The 19488-nt window shown below is 46.2% G+C and overlaps 7 protein-coding genes across 7 annotated transcripts; 5 read left to right on the plus strand and 2 right to left on the minus strand.

The window, feature by feature from the left end:
- Positions 1-89: 89 nt before the first annotated feature.
- On the minus strand, positions 90-4858 carry EDB93DRAFT_1239161 (allophanate hydrolase subunit 2-domain-containing protein; the record flags this gene model as incomplete). The annotated part of the gene is made up of 20 exons (XM_041451601.1): positions 90-334; positions 389-465; positions 524-639; positions 696-734; positions 788-826; positions 880-1038; positions 1095-1157; positions 1208-1255; positions 1307-1594; positions 1647-1793; positions 1845-2082; positions 2131-2570; positions 2620-3046; positions 3100-3332; positions 3386-3664; positions 3717-3787; positions 3839-3904; positions 3955-4072; positions 4125-4193; positions 4247-4858. The coding sequence occupies 20 exons, from the start codon at positions 4856-4858 to the stop codon at positions 90-92; spliced, it is 3774 nt and encodes a 1257-aa protein (XP_041310375.1).
- A 757-nt stretch (positions 4859-5615) lies between these two features.
- On the plus strand, positions 5616-6997 carry EDB93DRAFT_1080390 (uncharacterized protein; the record flags this gene model as incomplete). The annotated part of the gene is made up of 8 exons (XM_041445531.1): positions 5616-5742; positions 5796-5837; positions 5891-5947; positions 6001-6052; positions 6109-6155; positions 6205-6259; positions 6321-6410; positions 6514-6997. 8 exons carry the CDS (start codon positions 5616-5618, stop codon positions 6995-6997), a joined length of 954 nt encoding a protein of 317 aa, XP_041310376.1.
- Positions 6998-8834: 1837 nt separating this feature from the next.
- On the plus strand, positions 8835-10315 carry EDB93DRAFT_1239162 (uncharacterized protein; the record flags this gene model as incomplete). The annotated part of the gene is made up of 7 exons (XM_041451602.1): positions 8835-8919; positions 8966-9171; positions 9252-9343; positions 9516-9552; positions 9604-9812; positions 9862-9950; positions 10269-10315. The coding sequence occupies 7 exons, from the start codon at positions 8835-8837 to the stop codon at positions 10313-10315; spliced, it is 765 nt and encodes a 254-aa protein (XP_041310377.1).
- Positions 10316-11112: 797 nt separating this feature from the next.
- Positions 11113-11385, plus strand: EDB93DRAFT_1053701 (uncharacterized protein; the record flags this gene model as incomplete). The annotated part of the gene is made up of 1 exon (XM_041444720.1): positions 11113-11385. A coding segment is annotated over one exon (273 nt), but the record flags the coding sequence as incomplete, so codon positions are not given.
- An 831-nt stretch (positions 11386-12216) lies between these two features.
- Positions 12217-15156, plus strand: EDB93DRAFT_1101805 (uncharacterized protein; the record flags this gene model as incomplete). Its single annotated transcript, XM_041447135.1, has 11 exons — positions 12217-12245; positions 12296-12703; positions 12761-12887; positions 12935-13019; positions 13086-13611; positions 13845-14194; positions 14247-14446; positions 14497-14686; positions 14737-14811; positions 14947-15056; positions 15100-15156. The coding sequence occupies 11 exons, from the start codon at positions 12217-12219 to the stop codon at positions 15154-15156; spliced, it is 2157 nt and encodes a 718-aa protein (XP_041310379.1).
- Positions 15157-17521: 2365 nt separating this feature from the next.
- Positions 17522-18142, plus strand: EDB93DRAFT_1101806 (uncharacterized protein; the record flags this gene model as incomplete). The annotated part of the gene is made up of 1 exon (XM_041447136.1): positions 17522-18142. One exon carries the CDS (start codon positions 17522-17524, stop codon positions 18140-18142), a length of 621 nt encoding a protein of 206 aa, XP_041310380.1.
- Positions 18143-18250: 108 nt separating this feature from the next.
- On the minus strand, positions 18251-18935 carry EDB93DRAFT_1247722 (uncharacterized protein; the record flags this gene model as incomplete). Its single annotated transcript, XM_041452626.1, has 4 exons — positions 18251-18664; positions 18726-18758; positions 18821-18856; positions 18918-18935. 4 exons carry the CDS (start codon positions 18933-18935, stop codon positions 18251-18253), a joined length of 501 nt encoding a protein of 166 aa, XP_041310381.1.
- Positions 18936-19488: the final 553 nt, after the last annotated feature.

Raw genomic sequence — 19488 nt, forward strand, 5'->3', positions numbered from 1 at the left:
TGGTAATTTCAGGACTCGTCAGGAGCATATGGTATAGGGCAATACATTTTGTCTTTGAATATTCATTGTGCCCAGTCTAATGTTACAGGCTATTCAAACCATGCGAGAGCGTCCCCCGCTTGGACACTTGCTCCTTCCCTAATCCCTTTACCGAAGCTTTTCACCACCTTTCCAACATTTTCTTCTCCTGCAAGAATATTGATCTCGGTCTTCATTGCTTCGAGGATGACCAGAATATCATCAGCAGATTGTATGACATCTCCAGGCCGGCATTTGATCTTCCAAATTGATGCTGATATAGAAGAAGTGACACTCGTGCTACCAGGTCCAAAGTCTGCGGACGAATCAGTCGAAATTATCTCGATATCCGAACGCTACCCGAGCGTACCTGTATCATCCACCAATAACATAGGCGGGGCTTTCATGGCTTTCTGTGCTTGCCATTCACGCAACAGTTCAGTCTCCCTTGCAACATCGCCTGGAATCAAAAGATTGTAGCTTATCGTTCGACACCCTCACTTACCGTGCTTCCTCTCTTGCTGTTCCTTCAGCCTGTTTCCGCTTAAACTCCGCAACGTCATGTTGTATACTGTCAGTGAACGTGATGTACGATGCCATGGAAAAGACCGCTGGTTCGATCTATCACCGCATCATCTTGTCACCAATAATTCACCAGCGCCAGAGGTACCACATGCCTTGAATTTGTACTGTCCAGCATTAAATTCCTGTTCAATCTTCGTGACATGTCAGGTCAGAAATACCAAAGCTTCCGGCGAAATAGACGGACTTCGAGATAGCGTTCCTCGCTGACGGGATCGAAGAGGACCTTGTGACGTTAGTAAAGAAGCGAACAACGGATGCATTGACCAGGCACTCTACCTGGTCAAATGGCTGAAGCAGCCACGGTCGATCGGAGGCAAAATCAGGTCCCTTTCCCCACGTCTGCCAAGCTGGAAGCGTGCGCCCAAACAGCTGATACCCTCCAGGCGAGACAACCGGATAAATGGCAGCCACGGGACCAGCGATACCGACCGCTCCCTGCCACAATTTGACATTATCGCCCATGTGATTTCTTTCGGATCGACGAAACTCACATTTGGAGTGTATGTTCGTGAAGGGTTCATTTTCTGCCCGACCAGGCGGCACCGCGGGTCGATCTGCTCTATTGTTAACAACAACGACAATCATTCCGTTGACATCGCCTCACCGGAACTAAGAAAGGACATGCTAAATAAAATCCGACGCCAAAAACGAGCTTTGGTTTTATTTTAAGCGCCGAAATACGATTGTTCATAAGGGCACGTACCCAAGCAGAATCCATCAGTTTCTGAAGCGCCTCATCGACACCACCCTCCAGACCATTATTTCGCGCGAGGTAATCGATATTGCTGGGTAAGTAAACCGCGCTATTTCTGGATGTTTGCATGTATCGTTGCAATGCATCGCGACACCATCGATCGTCGAGTACGATCGGGAACGTGATTTTGCGCCCGGAGAAATGGAGGTCTGATGCGGAATCTGGCAATGAACGTTCCGTGTTTAATAGGATGGCGAGTACATCATCCTGGCAGATCACCGATGGATCATAATGGCACTGAATAGCGACTCCGATCAGAACCAGATCCTCGCTATAAAAGGAAACGCACCATCGTGGAGCGAATGCATGGCGCAAACGTCCACATGCCTTTAATCTTTCTCTTACGCACTTCCGATTCTAGCGCGTGTATGCGCGCTCGAAGAACGAAATCTAGATGCATATCTCCATATTCTACCAGAATAGCAGAGTCACCAGCCTAATCAGGCGTTAGATGTGACGGCCACCACGCGATCAGTGGCGAACGTACCTGCCGGAACGTTACAACAGGTCTCAGACTTCCTGGCAAATTTCTGTGCAGGATTCCGGATAATTCCCTACTTTCCAAAGCACCGTCTGCAAAGTCCATGTCTGGTTGACATCCGGCGACAACGGCCTGCACAGCCTCGATCCATTTGAGCTGAGCTCTCATACAAGCTTGTGCATCCTGCCACGAAATCTTGCGAAAGGTCACCGTACTACCAGGGCTCAATTGCCCCAGCTTCCACCTATGGGTACCGATGAGTAGGCCTCACCTGATTTAGAAAGTCGCCTACCTTTCCCCAGTTGCAACGGTACACAGGCAGACATACCCGCCCATGTCTGGTCCTTCGTTCGTCAAGATGACGGGCGTGTCTCCATTGACGTTAATCGTCCCTAACGCATATCCGTTATCTAGAATATTACTTGGGTGAGATCCACCCTCGCCACCAGTGTTACGGGCCCAATCTATGCTTTGATCGCTCTCCAGCCGTATCCCCATTCTGTTACTTGATGAACCAATAGACCACTTCGTCGAGTAAAACTTGGTGTTTCCTTCACGCGTCAAAATTTCCTCATCGTCATGTGGTCCAGCCAAGACTCGAACGACCCAATCTTGAGGATAAACCGGGATAAGGTTTGGGGGAAGTAAGAAGGCCACTGGACTTGTTTCATCTTGCTCTAATGATGATTGCGAACCTAAAGAAAGTTGATCGCCGACTCTAAGCGATCTTCCCTGAGGGTATAGTGAGCAGAAGTTAAACTTTGACTAGAACTCGGAGCACCTGATAGCCTCCAAGGCCCATCGACGTTGACTTAGATCCAAGATAATCTGGCACTTCAGGGAAACCACCTCTGACTGCTAGATATACTCTGAACCCAGGACCTAGCGGGCCCGCAATATCAAGGATCGCATTTTCGGGGACGACGAGGCGAGCCCACATCGAAACCTGCTCTCCGTTGATCTTGACAGTTGCCGGCCTGCCGGTTATCGCTACATTAGCGAAACAGTGGAATTTCAGCTTGCATCCGGCGCCGGGAAGGACGACGATCTCCAATGCTTCCGTCTCCGGTGTGTTACCAGTAAGTATATTGGCTGCGCTGAAAGCCCGAGAGTCCATGGGGCCGCTTTGCGGGATGCCTAGCCCGATACGCCTGCCGGGTAGGTCTTGGATAGTCATCTCAATACCAGCTGATAGGACAGTGAATGCGCTTCGAAATCAATAAGTCAGCTGGTTGTTTGGGTCGTATCCAACTGCGCGCACCTTGGGGAGAAATCAAAGTGATCTAAAAATCTTGTTGTAGCCTTCCCTTCTCTAAAGATAGTGCTGTCACATATTGAAGCGAGGTAGACCAGGTTGTTCGGCGGGCCAAAGACTTTGCAGGCTTTCAATACTTGAAGCATTCGGGAAACTGCTTGCTCTCGTGTTGAACCGGTCACGATTAATTTACATAGCAAAGAGTCGAAGAATTGGGTCACTTCCGTTCCCGTCGATACCTGCAAAGTTTACATTTGAAGGCATAGTGCTGAACACAGAGCGACATGCGTACCCAGCTGTCAACACGAAGCCATTCTTCATTTGGAAATTCCACGAACTGTAGGATGCCTGGACTGGGTTTGAAGCCTTCTGAGGGGTTTTCACAATAGACTCTGGCTTCGATGGCGTGGATACGAGATTCAACAAGGTTTTTGTCATAGATAGCTTGCGTCATGCTTTGGTTCGTATGATCAAGACCTCTCGCTTCGGACCGCTGCGCGATTCCTTGTGCTATCATCATTTCTACGAGGTCCAGACCAGGATGTATAGCCTCTGTGATGGCATGCTCGACCTGCATGCAATTAGAGGACGTGTTTCCCGACGTTGGTCACAACTCCACGCACCTGGATACGTGTATTCATTTCAAGAAAGAAAAACTCTCCCGACTCATCGTCCACCAAGAATTCTACGGTACCTGGCTTGCAATAAGTAAAATACGACGATCGATCATTATAGGCTATCCAACCTGCAGATGCATATTTGATAGCTCTGCACAGCTTCACGGCTGCATCACACATATCTTCGCGAAGACCTGTGAAATATCATCACACGGTACTTCATCCAACTTTCTTGATGACTTACCTGAATGACCTGCGACGAATGGACTCGGGGTCTCTTCCACAACCTTCTGATGTCTCCTTTGAACACTGCATTCCCTCTCCCCCATATGTACCACGTCGCCCAGTCCATTACCGAACACCTGTTATGCCGAAATGCAGCACAGAGTGAATTGGAACTTTACAAATACTGACCTGTATTTCGATATGGCGTGCTGCAGGGTAGTATCGTTCGATAAAAACTCCTCCATTACGAAACAGTGACTGGGGAATGTACATTCAGCTTCGATGGCAAGTGTGTCGACCATCGTACTTACAGTTGCCCTTTCTTGAGCGCTGATAAAGCTCTTGTAGAGGTCATCGCCATGTTGACAAACAAGAAGGCCCATGCCGCCTCCCCCTGCTGTCGCTTTCAGAATCACAGGAAAACCAATTGTATTTGCTATGTTTAGGGCCTCATCGAGAGTATTTACAAGTCCTTGGGAGCCTGGAACGAGTCGCAAGCCAGCATTCAAAGCAATACGCCGGGCTTCGTGTTTCAGACCCATAATCCGAATAACGTCTGGTTGAGGACCGAGCCAAATCATCCCGGCTGCCTCTACAGAAAGAGCAAATTCTTCATTCTCCGAGAGGAATCCATAACCTGGATGAACCATGGTAACGCGATACTGCTTGCATATCGAGATAATGATAGCGCTCGATAGATAGAGCTTCGATTCTGATGCTTGTTGCTGTTGGTCGCTGGCGCGATTCTGCAAATGAGCGGCTTCGTCTGCGATGGCAACGTGAGGGGAGAGGGCGTCTGACGAGGTGTAAATGGCTACTGTTGCTATACCCAGTCGTTGAGCGGTTCGAATGATTCGAACAGCGATCTCTCCTCTGTTTGCGACTAATAGCTTGTGACTAGCATATTCGCTATCGGGCAACATGTTAGTAGTGGTGATATCGGGACGGGTTTCTCTCCATACCATGATTCCAGGCATTATATATACCAACCTGTCAGAGACCGTCTGAGTTGAGTCTGATAAGGGCCATTTAAAGCTGGGCACACCGACATCATGTGTTCAAGCATAAAACGCGATTAGAGTCTGGTGTTTGGGTGTGTTATAATTAGTCTCAGGTTACCAAATGATAGGGAACTAACATTCTTTCTTATGACTATACCTACCACTCGAATCATGCCAATCAGCAATAACGGCTGATGGAATTACAAGAACCGAAAGAACCGTGTGTGACCAGGACTGACACAAACTACTGATGAAATTATAAGGACGGACTTGTCCGTGTTTTACAAGGATTTTCAAATCGGGAAACCATGTGAGCAGTGAGCACTGAGTTCTCTCTTTTTCTTTTCGCATCGCCTCTAAAGCGTAGACTGGTGACCAGTCCATCTTAGTTAATGTCGAGGCACATAGCTGAGCTGGGGAGAAAAAGAAAGTTGCGGCTGGTTGCAACTTGCTGGTACTCCAATCGAACTTGGATCAAATTTCAGGCTATGTTGCTTCATCAGGCAGGTACTTCGTTTATGCTGGCGTTGGGAGGCTCAAGAACTTCGATGCGGAGGCACGGAGCCTCAGCTGCACTGCCGTACATTGACGGTCACTTATTAAGTCAATGCCTCAGTGTCAAGCCAGCCACCCATCTTTTCCCCTCTTGATATTGTGAGCACCAGACAGACGGGCGGGCATGCAGAGACTTGTATGGGTCGCTCTCTTACTTCTATACCATGCACGTGCTGTCTTAGCGGCCGGTAATACGACATGTCTTAGTGGTCAACTGGACTGGTACACAACCGCAGTCGGTGAAACGCCCTGTAAGTCATTACAGCATTTGAAGTGATTGAAAAGATAAATTGCTGAAAGTCAGGCGCGACATATCAGCAGCTTCGACAAATATGCAACAGTGCTTGTGAGTGTCTCCAAGCCTCTCTTTTGGCATGCACTGACACGCATAGCAAACAGACGTGGTTGGAAATTTCAGTTCGACCACCCCCGGTGATCGTTGCGATGATCAAGTCTGTAGGTCCTTTCTTATTGCGCCGATCTACTACGTTCCCTGAACTAATCATTAGCGGATTGCTGCTGCAATTCTGTCGCATTCGGATTGAGCATGCTCTGCATGAAGTAATTTATATTCTTCCCTTTCACGGCCCGCTTATAACAGTCATCTAAACATGCAGTTGCCAAGAAGATGCTGTCTCAGGCAATGTAGCTGGATTCGATGCCGGTAATATGAGTTAATTCTGTTTCAGCACGACGACTCACTTGTTCTGCAGCTCCTGGAACATACACTACTTATCTTGCTGGTTGTGGTCCTAGCGTCAATCACTCGTGAGTAAACTGGGATTGAGGGCAACGCACCCACTCACAATGTCATTTGGTACAATTTTAGGCTTCCAGCAGATATTCAACAAGCTGTGTGCAATGAGAACATCAAGATTGATAACTTTTTATACGATATCTATTGGTCCGATGGATCCTGGTAAGTTTCTATTTGACGCACTCAGTATTCGTCTGACTCTGAGCTAGGTTCTAGTGAGTTGAATATCAAAGGGGACATTAATTCAATCCTCACGATGACACAGTCGATGGACGGCCGATCATGCAACAGAGCAGCAGGCGATAAACAACAACAATACTTTCACGGTTTGCCCGAACCAAGTCTTGGCTTCGACATCCCTCCCCACATCTACAACGGTCAATACTGCAGCTGCAGCTGCCTCTGCCACTCTCACTAGTATTATCTCTGCATCGCCTTCCAGCTCTGGGAATACTACTTCAGTCACGGTGGCCTCATCTACTTCTAACTCAAAGACAGCCATCATCGGTGGTGCAGTAGGCGGCGTTGCGCTCACCATAATCGCCTTGCTCGGTGGTGCTTACTGTTATAGACGGAGTAAACGACCTCGTGTGATCCAGGATACGCCAACCGTGTTTCTGGGCCAGTCACGTGGTGTCCAGCCGATGTACGGAGCGTCCGTCGCGGATACTGAACCAGGTGCTTGTACTCGTCGTGTGTTCATTCAAGCACTCACAATATTCCCTAGCAGCCACTCAGAGACACAGTAGTTTAAGTCCAATTCGGCGGTCTAGTGCCAATTCTACTGTCCTGGTGACACATTCTTTGAGTCCCGAGCGGGTCCAGTCCTTCAACATGCTGACTGGCACGTCGTATCTTGTGAATGACAATCACTCTGAAGGTGTACTGCACAGCCGAGAAAATGATGCTGGCACGTTGATTCCCCCCGATGACGCGCCTGCAGAAAGACTTCCACCTCCGTATCATTCATCTTGGGTGTCCAGAAATGCACCACCAAGCAACTCAGACCCTATTGAAGGTAGCTTTGTTTCGTGGTGTTACACTCATTATGCTCACTGCACAGTCATATAGATCGAGTTCTGTTAAACCAAACTGTGGCTGAGCAACGAAATAGAAATACACCCAGGAGGTCTAAAAAGGTCGCAAGAGAAAATAGCAACCAGGTGGACTGCTTATAACTAAGCAAATGAGGTGCAGCATTATGTATTAACATTGTTCATCGTTCTGGACGTTCTCGCAGTTGCTCTTGTGATGCTTATACGCCAGTTTCATGATACCAATAGTTTTATCTTGAGATCATCGATATGAAACTTTTAGTTGTGTACGGTCCTCTCGAGGAGCCATGCATGTCCTATGGAGCATGGAGCCAGGAGGATTAATTGCGTTATGTCAAGAGGTGTGCAAATTTGCAATATAGGATATACACCTCTCGCAACTTCGGAAGCCCCCCCCACACCTGACCTTCCCAATAGGTAAGCCTTACTATGCTGAGCGATCATGTGTATGGTTCAGTATTATTTGGCTTAGTTGCAATAATCCTCAACACCGGCATTAAATCATGTACTAAATCATCTAATACCTTCAGGTATTCTACAGTAGGCGGCTCGGCAACAATGCCTTCGGCAGCAAAGGTGCGCATTTCCCCGTAGCGGGGTTCTCACACCCCTTGCTCTTGCTCACCGTCATTGCCAGTGCCCTCCCATCCTCACTGTCCTAGGCTCGGCAAAGGTGCACATTTCCCCCATAGCGGGGTTCTCACACCCCTTGCTCTTGCTCACCGTCATTGTCAGTACCCTCCCGTCCTCACTGTCCTGGGGCTTCCATCTCGGCCTTCTCAGCCTCTCTGGACACCATCCCCGACCTCTTCTTGCGCTGCTGCCATCACCATCCTGCGCTCCCAGCCTCTGGCATCTTCTCAGCCATCTACATCCTCTGTTTTTCATTGTCCACAGCAGCATATTCCTCTGTAGCATCTCTCTGGTTCCCCCAACATTGTACCTGCTGCTCTTCTGGGCTGTTATGGTGCATGGATCTTCCAGGAAAATTACAGGGCTCTCAAAGGCCATAATCTCGAATGGATTCCAGTGCTCTACTCGAGCTTCTCAGGTACTCACAGCAGGGAAACAGCAACAGCGAAGGAATGCGACTGATGCAAAGCGCCGATCACACGTCCAGGGTGCGAGGCCTATGTGTAACTCTTACATTCTCCTGAATTGTGTTTGTAGAAATGACTAGCAAAGATCGGGATCTTGTTGAGAGTATGATGGCTGATACTAACATTGACATAGATGATATACCTTACAGTGCACCACCTGGTGAGGAGGGACATGACTTCAGCCACGAGGGCGGAGAGCACGAGGCTTTTGAAGGATTGGCTCAGCAGATGGCAGATCTCTCAGGATGGTATGTAGTTGTTCTTGTTGTCCTACTGATTCATACTAAAGCAACATTGGTGTTGATAGCCGCTATGTGGATTCGCGCACTCGTACTGATCATATAGGACTTCAAAATGAACATTGGGGTGTTCAAATTGAGCGTCTGGTCAGCACGTACCTTGACTATTGCACCCAGGATGGTGGCGACGGTATGCCAAGCTTTCTGCCTTCAGGTGAACCCACCCTGGATGGTGACTGCCTATCTCTCAAAAATATTGAACTGGTTGATATTTTTAGTAAGTTTGGGGCATATTGTGTGGCTTTATTGTTGACATTGTCCAGGTCGGAAGCACGCATCTTTGCAGCCTCATCCATCTCACAAGTATCCAAACGAAACACTTATTCATCATGGTTACTTAGGCTGCTCTCCATTATTTCCCACTGTCGCCATCTCCATCCGCACACTCGCAGTATATTGGCAGGTTCACCGAACTTGTCCCCGATTCAGCATTCAGGCGCAATGCAAGGCATTATGTCATCTCCATAATGTAAGCTCTTTAGTCTGTCATAATCGTTTACTCATTTTGAACCCTTCTAGATTCCATATTGATCATACTTAAATGTGCAGTTTTCAGATGCTTACGACATTTATCTCAAAATCTTGCATCGCGTCGATGTCCTTATCAACCAAGCACTTAACCGCGACTCACCCAACTTGGCGTCTCCTGAACTCCTGCCCATGTTGCTTCTACAAGCTAGAGGATGAAGAAAATATGGCTCTGGAGTGCCTGGTGACTATGGATGGCAACAATAGCTTAAAATGATGGACATTGTCAACTGCTCGACACGATTCACGGACATTCCGTTCTGACTACTGGCTCGACCGCTCGAGAGTTGATAAGTTTAAGGATGAAGTGCGAGGACAAACTGTAAGTCTTCTCACTGCCACCCTATATGATGCTGCAACTCAACCTGACTAGCACTCGACTGCGGATACTGAAAACTGGCAAGACATCGAGAAAACTGAAACAGTGCCATCATCATTTACTTGTGTTGACCGGTGGCGAAATGCTGGTCCAGAACAACGTAAAAGGATGTTTTCAGTGTTTGATGAGTCGGGGATATTTATTGCTGCATGTCGACACTGGTTTATCCTTCTCGCCTGCGATATGGTTAAGAGTGGTGAACTGTAAACTATTTTATCTTCCATTCAATTTATATTTGCTGATCATTGTTAGTGCGAAATATCCATTGGCGGTTGTTGATCAACTGCTAATGGTTTATGGTAAAAATGGAGGTTGTGCATTTGCTAAGACGCTAGGGAACAGTACTTTGGGACCATGTGCTTCCACCCTCAATTTCCGGATGATGATAGGAGCGTTTCACGGCCATGCACATAATCGAAGGTGCCAGATAGATTGGCATCCTATGTATATTGAAGGCACTGGACACACAGAGGGCAAAGGATGTGAACACATTTTTTCTTCATCAAATGACCTTGCACGAAGCACTCGGCACGCTACAACTTTTCACCAACATCAATTAATCGAGCAACATTTTACGTTTTGGGATGAGGATAAGTATACAGCATTAAGTACATTTTATAAATATCTACTTGATGACCGATTATGACACCCTTGTCCAGGTGTTTTTATACGGAATCATTATCGGGAGGCCCTGGCAGATATCTGAACCCTCACAGCAGAACTTTCAGTCATCTGTGAAACCCTTAATCTTTCTGATGCTGACTTTATTCGTTTTCATGTGCAAGAACGTGAATATATTGATGGGTTGAAACAAGCACTGGTCAAGGATCTTGTCAGTATCCGATACGTCAATGTACTTGACGAGCTTGCTGAGCGCCAGTGAGTTCTGATGTTTCGCACTAGCAAATTTATTTATTAAGTTTGACCGAGGTTGGAATGGAACCAAGCCCAAGAAGCAGCTAATCGATCACTAGTTGAAATTCATGTTGGCAGCCTGAGTCATATGCACCTTGCTCTCAATCAAGCTCAGGTCCGTGTCAATATGGCATATTCGAAACTTCAAAACACGGAACAGTTAGCTGGATACTTAGAGGTTCAACTTGGCATCGACAAATGCTGGGAAATTGGAGGTGAACATTACAATCGGTTTCAAGAAGAAGCCTTGCTTCTGAGGTAGTGCTTGATGAACTTGAATGCCTGGTAGTCATGCACCTGTTTGAACTGTCCAAACTTTCGTTATCAGGGACAGGTAAGTGAGTTGTGTTCATTTTGTTTTAGGATTAAATTGTAGCTTGTTTAGGTTACAAGCTACGTCAACAGATTACCAAAGCCCTTCAATGACATTCAGATGCTATTCAGAACACTATCAATCGTTACAACACTCAGGCCGCCGCTCTGGTCCCACCTAGGCCAAAACTGGCATGGAAGGATATTGTCGAATATAGCTTCCTTGGCGAATTTGACCTATTGCATCACTCACGTACTGACATTCAAGACACTGACTGGACCACACCTGCTCATCAGGAAGCTACAGTTAAATACTTCAAGCTCCAACGTGCTTGCAAAGAAATACAGCGTCTGAATATAGAAGTCCGTCGTCTGCGCACGGCAATACATGATGAAAAAACCAAGACCATTGCAACAATTGACCAACTCCTCATCACAAATTCCCTGCTTGCCGTGGAGTTGAGAAGGAGGTGGCAGGCACGTGCTGCTGTCAATGCTGTCCATCTTTACCAACTAGATCGAATTGAGTCACAACCTGCATTTTCGGGCAGACGTGGTATTGGTATCCGAGTGGCAAATCTGTCAGTGTCGCCGAATGGTCACCCAGAGGTAACAGTTTCATCGCCAAATGCTGGTCTGTGTGGACTTTGTTGACTTTGTTGTTCTACTTCACTAATTGATGATTTACAGGTGTTTCTGTAACCAGTATCGATGGAGAGCATGCTGAGGGACTTGACTTAACTGATATTATCTCTTTTGAATCAACCGGTGATGTTCTCGAGGACGAGGATCAAGTGCAAATGACGGATGACTTTGCTAGCTATCTACTCTCAGTTGGAGACTAGTATTTATTTACAGTGCTTATCCTCATGTTCTGAATAATCATATGTTTTATTAAATTAATCTACAAAGCGGTCCAGTGAGAACGAAGATCAGAGGTGAGCAGGCAGGCAAAGACACATGAAATTAGGTGGTAGATCTGATAAATTGGGTTGTGGTTGGCGGTATTGCAGAGGATGAAATTAGGTGGTAGATCTGATAAATTGGGTTGTGGTTGGCGGTATTGCAGAGGATGAAATTAGGTGGTAGATCTGATAAATTGGGTTGTGGTTGGCCACATCATAGAGGATGAAATTAGGTGGTAGATCTGATGAATTGTTGGGTTGTGATCGGTTGGTCATGCCGGTGCCATCTGTCGATCAGGAGTGAGTACTTAGTAAGTACTGAGTTTGTAACAGTAGATCATTCAGAAGTGCACATGTCCAATTGACTTCACTGGTCGGACTGCCAACAGCAAGCACTACTAGTACAGTGAATACACTGGATGCGAACATTTTTTATTACTGTCTATCGAAGCCAATCCTTGCACAACTGCTCAAAATGTGGTGGACTTGCCAGTGCATTAACTGGTAAGCGCCATACTACTTAATTGGAGTGCCAGTTCACTAATTGCTTTCAGTACTCCTTGGTACAATCCAACATCTACTATGAACTCGATCATATTCTCCCCTTTGAAAGTCAAATCAGCACCCTCACGACTCCATGGTACACCACAGCCTATATCTCGGATGTCGCCTGCCATCACAAATGATGTGCCCAGCACAAACCAACCTCGGTTTTCACTGGCCAGCATTGCTGCCTTGGACTCAAACACATTTGCTCAGGAATTTACCAAGACCGAACGCCAGGCGGCTGCACGTGCACTGCTCAGACATGATGCTCACCTTGATGGCACTCATTTTCATACCAGGAAACCCACTGGTCTTCATCCTTCGTATATCGCTTTCAACTCATACACAACTTTGGATGAGAAGTCTATGATGCATGAGGAATTTGTTGAGGCAGCATTGCAGGACCTTTTGATGCAGTGAGTACAACTAGTCCTATCTATCTGGCAGGATACTAATGGGATGGGGAACAATAGGTCGCAATGCAAGACCATCTTGATGGCGGGATCTCTCTTGTTATTTGTTGTCCTGGCTCTGAAGCTACACCAACTTTTTCACCCGAGCATCTCTCTCTCGATCTCTATATCACACCGTGTGAATTATGTGAATCTCCTGACCACATTGGAGGAGATATATCTGTCTTGGTGCAGGCTTTTGGGGAAGAGTTTGCAGTCCCACATTTGCAGCACTTCACAGAGCGCTGCCACATTGAGGGTGTTGTCCCTCCTCACCACCGTAAGTCAGCACCTTCCTTTTCTCTCATGACGATCCAAAATTGATTTGCATTTTTGTTCCTACAAGACCCAGCAAGTCAGGTCAATCCATCTGCAGTCCCGCACTTGCCGGTACCTATGGCTGCTACAGGTTCCCGCATTCATTGTTCAGTGCGTCCTCCTCAGCAGTTTCAGCATGATCTTCAAGCTAATGCCCAGTCCAACACAGCAACCTCCTCTGCTGTTCAGGAGGGTAGAGCTATGGCACTTTTGGACTCCGACATGCCACCTAACAAGATTCGACGACGTCGACCTGCTAACACATTTTTCACTAAGGGTTTGATGGTTCCCGGAACCGAGATACAAGAGATGCGAGCACCAACATCCTTTACACCACCACTAATTAGCCTCGGCCCACATACAGATGCTGTACTTGATCGTTTCAAAATGGATGATATGATGCTTCTTAGGCTTCATGCATTCATCAGATCCATTCGCAGCAGCCATTGGGAAGCAGTGCTTCGATCCCCGAAATGGGATCTAACGTATGAACAGGCTTCAAATTTAGCTAGAGCCCTCCTTGTGGACCTCCAGGGAGTGCATCAACAGGTTTAGTTAGTCTCCTTCATTGCATTTTAGTTTGCTGATGATATGGTCATTCACAGCCGCCTCTCTCGTTACTTACACTCATTTTCAGGGTGGTTGGCAGCCTAAGTTTTTTGTGCACAATTTATCTATTTTATCTGTTCTTCTCATAGATCACCTGCTGTTTTTTTGCTTCCATTTGTCATTTTGGTATTGTAAATTGTGTTCACACTGTTGACTTATAAAATCCATTCACCAACAGCATGAATTTTGTGGCACCAATGGTTTTGCACAGCTTCATGGTGACGAACAGTCGCAGATGGGTCCAAGCCCAACCCTCTCGCCGTCCAAAAGTGACCCTCAGCAAGGAGGCTCGTGCAGCCATAACTGCCCAATGTCGCAATAAATCCCATCAGTTTAGGGTAGCTCTTCACAATGCTTGGGATGAGCTCGATGAGACTATGAAGACCATTGCGTCCTCGCACCATAAGAGTTTCTGTCATGTCCAGAACGACTTATGCATGGGCCATGAGATGTTATGCTACCAACGCTCTAAGTTGAGTGCATGGAACATGTTCTGCTGGAAGAAGCATCATGAAGACAAGGAAAATGGTAAGTAACAACATATTTGTCCTTAGCATGCACAAACTGACAATGCACCAAGGGGCCACAGGAAAGGCTGTATTGCAAGATCTCATTAGGGATGAGAACTGCGATGAATATTGCAACCTCACAGACAATGAGAAGGCACAGCTTTTGCAGGAGTACCGTGAACACAAGGAGACGAAGACTACCGGCATCCATATCTTGACAAAATCAAAAGTCAACGATGTAACACAGACACTCAAGGCTGTCGAGAATGAGGTAGATCATTATATATCTGTCATTGTACTACTTATTGACACATCTACTAGCTCAAGAACTTATGGACGTGTACAGGTGCCGAGAGTATCCTCTATACCACACGTGGCTCTACAGATCTCCCCCTCCGTGGTATCGCTTTTGCAACTGAAGGTGTCCATGAGTTCATGGGCTCGGTGATGAATATTGATGACCAGGACCTTGTGAGTAAGATGGAGGGGTTTGCTGTCCAGGGGATGAAAGGTGAGGATCGTTTTTTCAAAGACTTGCTTTCCACTGACTGCATCTATTAGGCGCTGCGAGGAACCACCAAAAACGCACATCAGATATTTGGAGCACAATTCACCAGGAAATCAACAAGACACTTCGTAAGTACTCTACATTTGAAGTGTTTTTTTATGTTACTGATGACGATGTAACGATGGTCGCGGCGCTGGGCTCGGAACCAGGCAATCCAACACCTACATTCATACCATTCCCCGACCTCCCTTGACCTTCCAAAGGCTGCGTGCACTTGTCCGAACCTTCTGCAGGCAGTTCTCGTGTTCCGAGACCCGTCCAAACCTCGCAAGTTACCATACCATGTCCTATCCTCGTCCTTTTGACTTCGCTGGTGCGTTTTCCTTCATTCTAACTATATGTTGACTACGTCTTAGTGCTACACGGATAACATCGGCATCCTGTCGGTGTCTTCTTTGATAGATGATCTATAGATGAACACCTACAAAATCAAATATCTCCACGGTCAGTGATTCAGACAAATACCAATGACTGATAACGTGGTTGTTCGTGGGTGGCCTGTCAGTATATCCAAGCTACAGTCAGACAAAGGTACTCTATGATATCAGTCTAGAAACACTAGTCAACCCAGTGGTATGGTGTTGACTAAAAGAAACAAGAAACAGAAACAAAACTAAGACTAAGCACAATCACTGGTGCTAAACAGAAATGATAACTAAAACTAGGCACAATCAATGGTGCTATATTCTAAACTTACTATGAAACAATCGTGCGAAGATGTATTGGTCACTCCCACAGCACAAACAGGTAGGATCAAAGGTCAAGACTTGTCAAAAGCTTCCGTAGAACTCTTAGCCTAATATTGAATCTGCTGCCAAGGAACTCACGATGAGTATTAAACAGAATCAGAAATGGACGTCCTTGGATTTCAATACCAAGTCCCCTATTCAATAGCTAAAGCCTATCTGACAAATAACAATCCTGGCTCAGTATACTACTCAGATGTGTGAGGTCAAGTGGACAATAATCAACTTCTGAAGTCTCCCCACTAAGCTACTCTGAGCCTTTAGCGGATGTAGAGACAACACGAAGAATTCAAAGATAAGGCTCGAATGTATTCGCTACAATCAAAAGTACGTTAGTATCAGCAGCAAGAAACAAACACTCAGAATATATTCGCTAAAATCTATAACACGTTAGTGACACAACAATAAATGAGCACTCAGACTGTTAGCTTTCAATGGGTAGAGAGTGAAACAGATAGAGTGAAACAGAACCCAGACTAGTGAAACAGAGATAAGGAAATAGATCCCAAACTAAAAGAAATAGATCCCAGACAAAAAGAAATAGATCCCAATCAAAATGAAATAGATCCCAATCCTAGAGAAACAGAGATAAAAGAAATAGATCCCAGACTAGAGTGAAATAGATCCCAAACTCAAAATGAAATAGATCCCAATCCTAGAGAAACAGAGATAGAGAGATAGAAATGAGACACGCACACACAAACACAAACACTCAGAAAAAAACAAGAGATTTCTCCAAACAAATAAGCCAAGCCTTGCAGGTTGTTGAGCACAGTGAGCTCAATGGCTCCTACTGTCTCATCAATGCACCTGACAATGTCGAACAACTCTTCATGGTTGTTGCTGATGCTGATCACACACAAACCTCACTCGCAATTTTATTAAGGGTGACTCTGGGAGTCTGATTGATTGCATTTCAGGCCAAAACGGAGGTCCTAGGTATATTCAATTTTCGTTTTCTCATGTACCTAGATATACTACATTATTTGTCATAGATCATAATACCCGTGTGAATCGTACGTAGGTGAACATGATTTGTCAGGCTTAGTCATAGATCAGCTGACTGTGGTAAGAGAACATGGTTTACATAATATGTTGAAACTTGTTTGTATTTGGTGTTATTTAGAGGCGTAGCATATGTCATAAAGCAAAACTGGGTAACACGTGTATTTAAAGTTTCCTGGAAGTTCCCACAAACAAACATATGTGGAAAGTATTTTTCATGGAAGCTTCAGATGCGTGAGAATCTAGCTGAGTCATCTTCGAGCCAAATAACACAAAATTCATTCCATGCAAAATTCCCAAAAAATATTCACTAACACCACATGGTCATGCACCGGACCAGTTTGGTGCAGGTCATCGGGAGTCTCGGAATATGTATAAGCAGTACGCATCGCGGCTTATTACATAGGTTCGGACTTGCTTATCTTGCTACTAGTTTCGCCTATGGATTCCAGCCTCTCACGGAAGTAGGATATAATCTTGCTCGCTGGCTACTGATAGGGCACTTCACTTCCCGTACTTCGAATAGTAATTAGTAGAGTCACCTCGGTATAATCGTAAACTGCGCAATTGATCCTTGTTCATTCGGAACGATTGTCTGGCTAGACCGCTGCCAATTTCGCACTTTGTTTATTCTCGAGTCCCGATAGATTAGCGTTGTTCCGGACTTCGGACGTTGCGCAAAGTCTTATACTGTTATTCGACACATCGACACACCAACATATATAGACCTTCGGACAGCCTTCGCAAGCCTTGGAAGGCATCGCGCTACTTCGGACAACACTTTTGCAGCCTCGGACAACCTTTGGTCGCATCGGACAAGTTTCTTGGTACTTTGGAAGTAGTCTCGGAACTACGGACGAGCATTAAAGAGGTTTTCTCCAATATCTTGTCTACTCTCTAACTGTATAAGACTTCCCTTGCATTATCAAGGTAGTTTTTAGGTTGTCTCTTGGGACGAAGCATACTCGCATCTCTCAGGACTAGGGACTCACATTCAGTAGAGCCCAGCCCAGATCTACTCTTTACAATGACAATTTTTCTAGAGGCAATCACACATGATCCGAAAGCACGGATGCACTGGGCACACTACTGGTGGAATATTGTCCAGCGCTACCTTGTCGTCATCGAAGGTTGGCCCGAAAACATACCTTTTGTCAACCTTAGCACAGTATCCAGCACCCTACCTGATTTGGAGATGCTTTTGGACAAATGGGAGACTGGAGAAATCCATTGGAAGCATCTGGACAAAGACAAGTATGAGAAACTTCGTCAAGAACGCCATGAGAAGGTTAGCAGTGGCAAGGTCATTGAAAAACGCCGCCAGACTCGCTCTGACAAAGGAAAGAAACACGATCAGCCTTCGAACCACTCTAGTCACTGCAGGAAGACATATAAGAGCGCCCAAACCGTTATAAGTGATGACGAGTCAGACATCCCTGATGATACAGCCTCCCGCAAGCATACGCCTGCTGGCACCCCCAAGCTCACATCATCCACTCCTCCCGCTTCGTCGTTCTTCAATGGTGATATGTTTGGCATGGACTTCTTGCCTGCAAATAGTCCTGGCGCTGGTACATCTGTTGACATGAGGTCCGAATTCAATTTTGATGGTATCTCAGGTATGCTAGACTTCATAAACTTTGAATAGATTTTAGTTACCTTGCTTGTCAAATATGGGCTATATTCTTACTGTTGGTCAATCAAATAAAGCGGCAATGAATTTAATTAGATTGATATCAAGTAAGAACAAAACACATTAATTGTATGTAGACTCATTATACGAAGAACGGCAACCGATGAGAATGAACAAAATCCGAGAGATCCTGCTTGACACAGGAGTAAAATGGGCCAAGAGAGCACTGTTGACAACATTGGGGGACGCTGGAAGGAAGAGGCGGCTGAGAAGGCCGAGATGGGGGCCCCAGGACAATGAGGAGGATGGGAGGGCACTGACAATGACAATGAGCAGGAGCAAGGGGTGTGAGAACCCAGCTACGGGGAAATGCGCACCTTTGCCAACCCCAGGACAGTGAGGGCACTGACAATGACATGCCAGAGGCTGGGAGCGCAGGATGGTGATGGCAGCAGCATAAGAAGAGGTCGGGGATGGTGTCCAGAGAGGCTGAGAAGGCCGAGATGGAAGCCCCAGGACAGTGAGGACGGGAGGGCACTGACAATGACGGTGAGCAAGAGCAAGGGGTGTGAGAACCCCGCTATGGGGAAGTGCGCACCTTTGAGCCCAGGACAGTGAGGATGGGAGGGTACTGACAATGACGGTGAGCAAGAGCAAGGGGTGTGAGAACCCCGCTATGGGGGAAATGTGCACCTTTGCCGAGCCTAGGACAGTGAGGATGGGAGGGCACTGGCAATGACGGTGAGCAAGAGCAAGGGGTGTGAGAACCCCACTATGGGGAAATGCGCACCTTTGCTGCCGAAGGCATTGTTGCCGAGCCGCCTACTGTAGAATACCTGAAGGTATTAGATGATTTAGTACATGATTTAATGCCAGTGTTGAGGATTATTGCAACTAAGCCAAATAATACTGAACCATACACGTGATCACTCAGCATAGTAAGGCTTACCTATTGGGAAGGTCAGGTGCCCCCCCACCCCTCTGTCACAGTGACAGTAACACCAATATATCCATATATGGTGACCGTTCGATCATTTTCATCTGGACGCAAGACAAAAACAATATTAATGTTAACGATTGATTGCAAGGGAACGGCACGAGTACATGACAACGAGAACTACTGTAGCTTCCGGTGCATGCTGTAGAGTACGTACGAACTAATAGAGAGCATTTGTTCTGAAGCAATAGAGACATAATGAGCAATACAAGAAAGTAGTGATACAAAATGAATGTGAACAAAGAGAACATCAAGCAAGTGAGGCGGTACTAGTAGGCTGCTGAAGTAAAGCACGAACAATGTGAGTACATTTTGCAGGCTTGTAGGAAAATGTCCAGATGAATCAGAATTATTAATGCTATGA

The sequence above is a fragment of the Suillus bovinus genome (assembly GCF_016758785.1).
Source record: "Suillus bovinus strain UH-Sbo-P2 chromosome Unknown EDB93scaffold_11, whole genome shotgun sequence".
Taxonomy (NCBI): Eukaryota; Fungi; Basidiomycota; class Agaricomycetes; order Boletales; family Suillaceae; genus Suillus; species Suillus bovinus.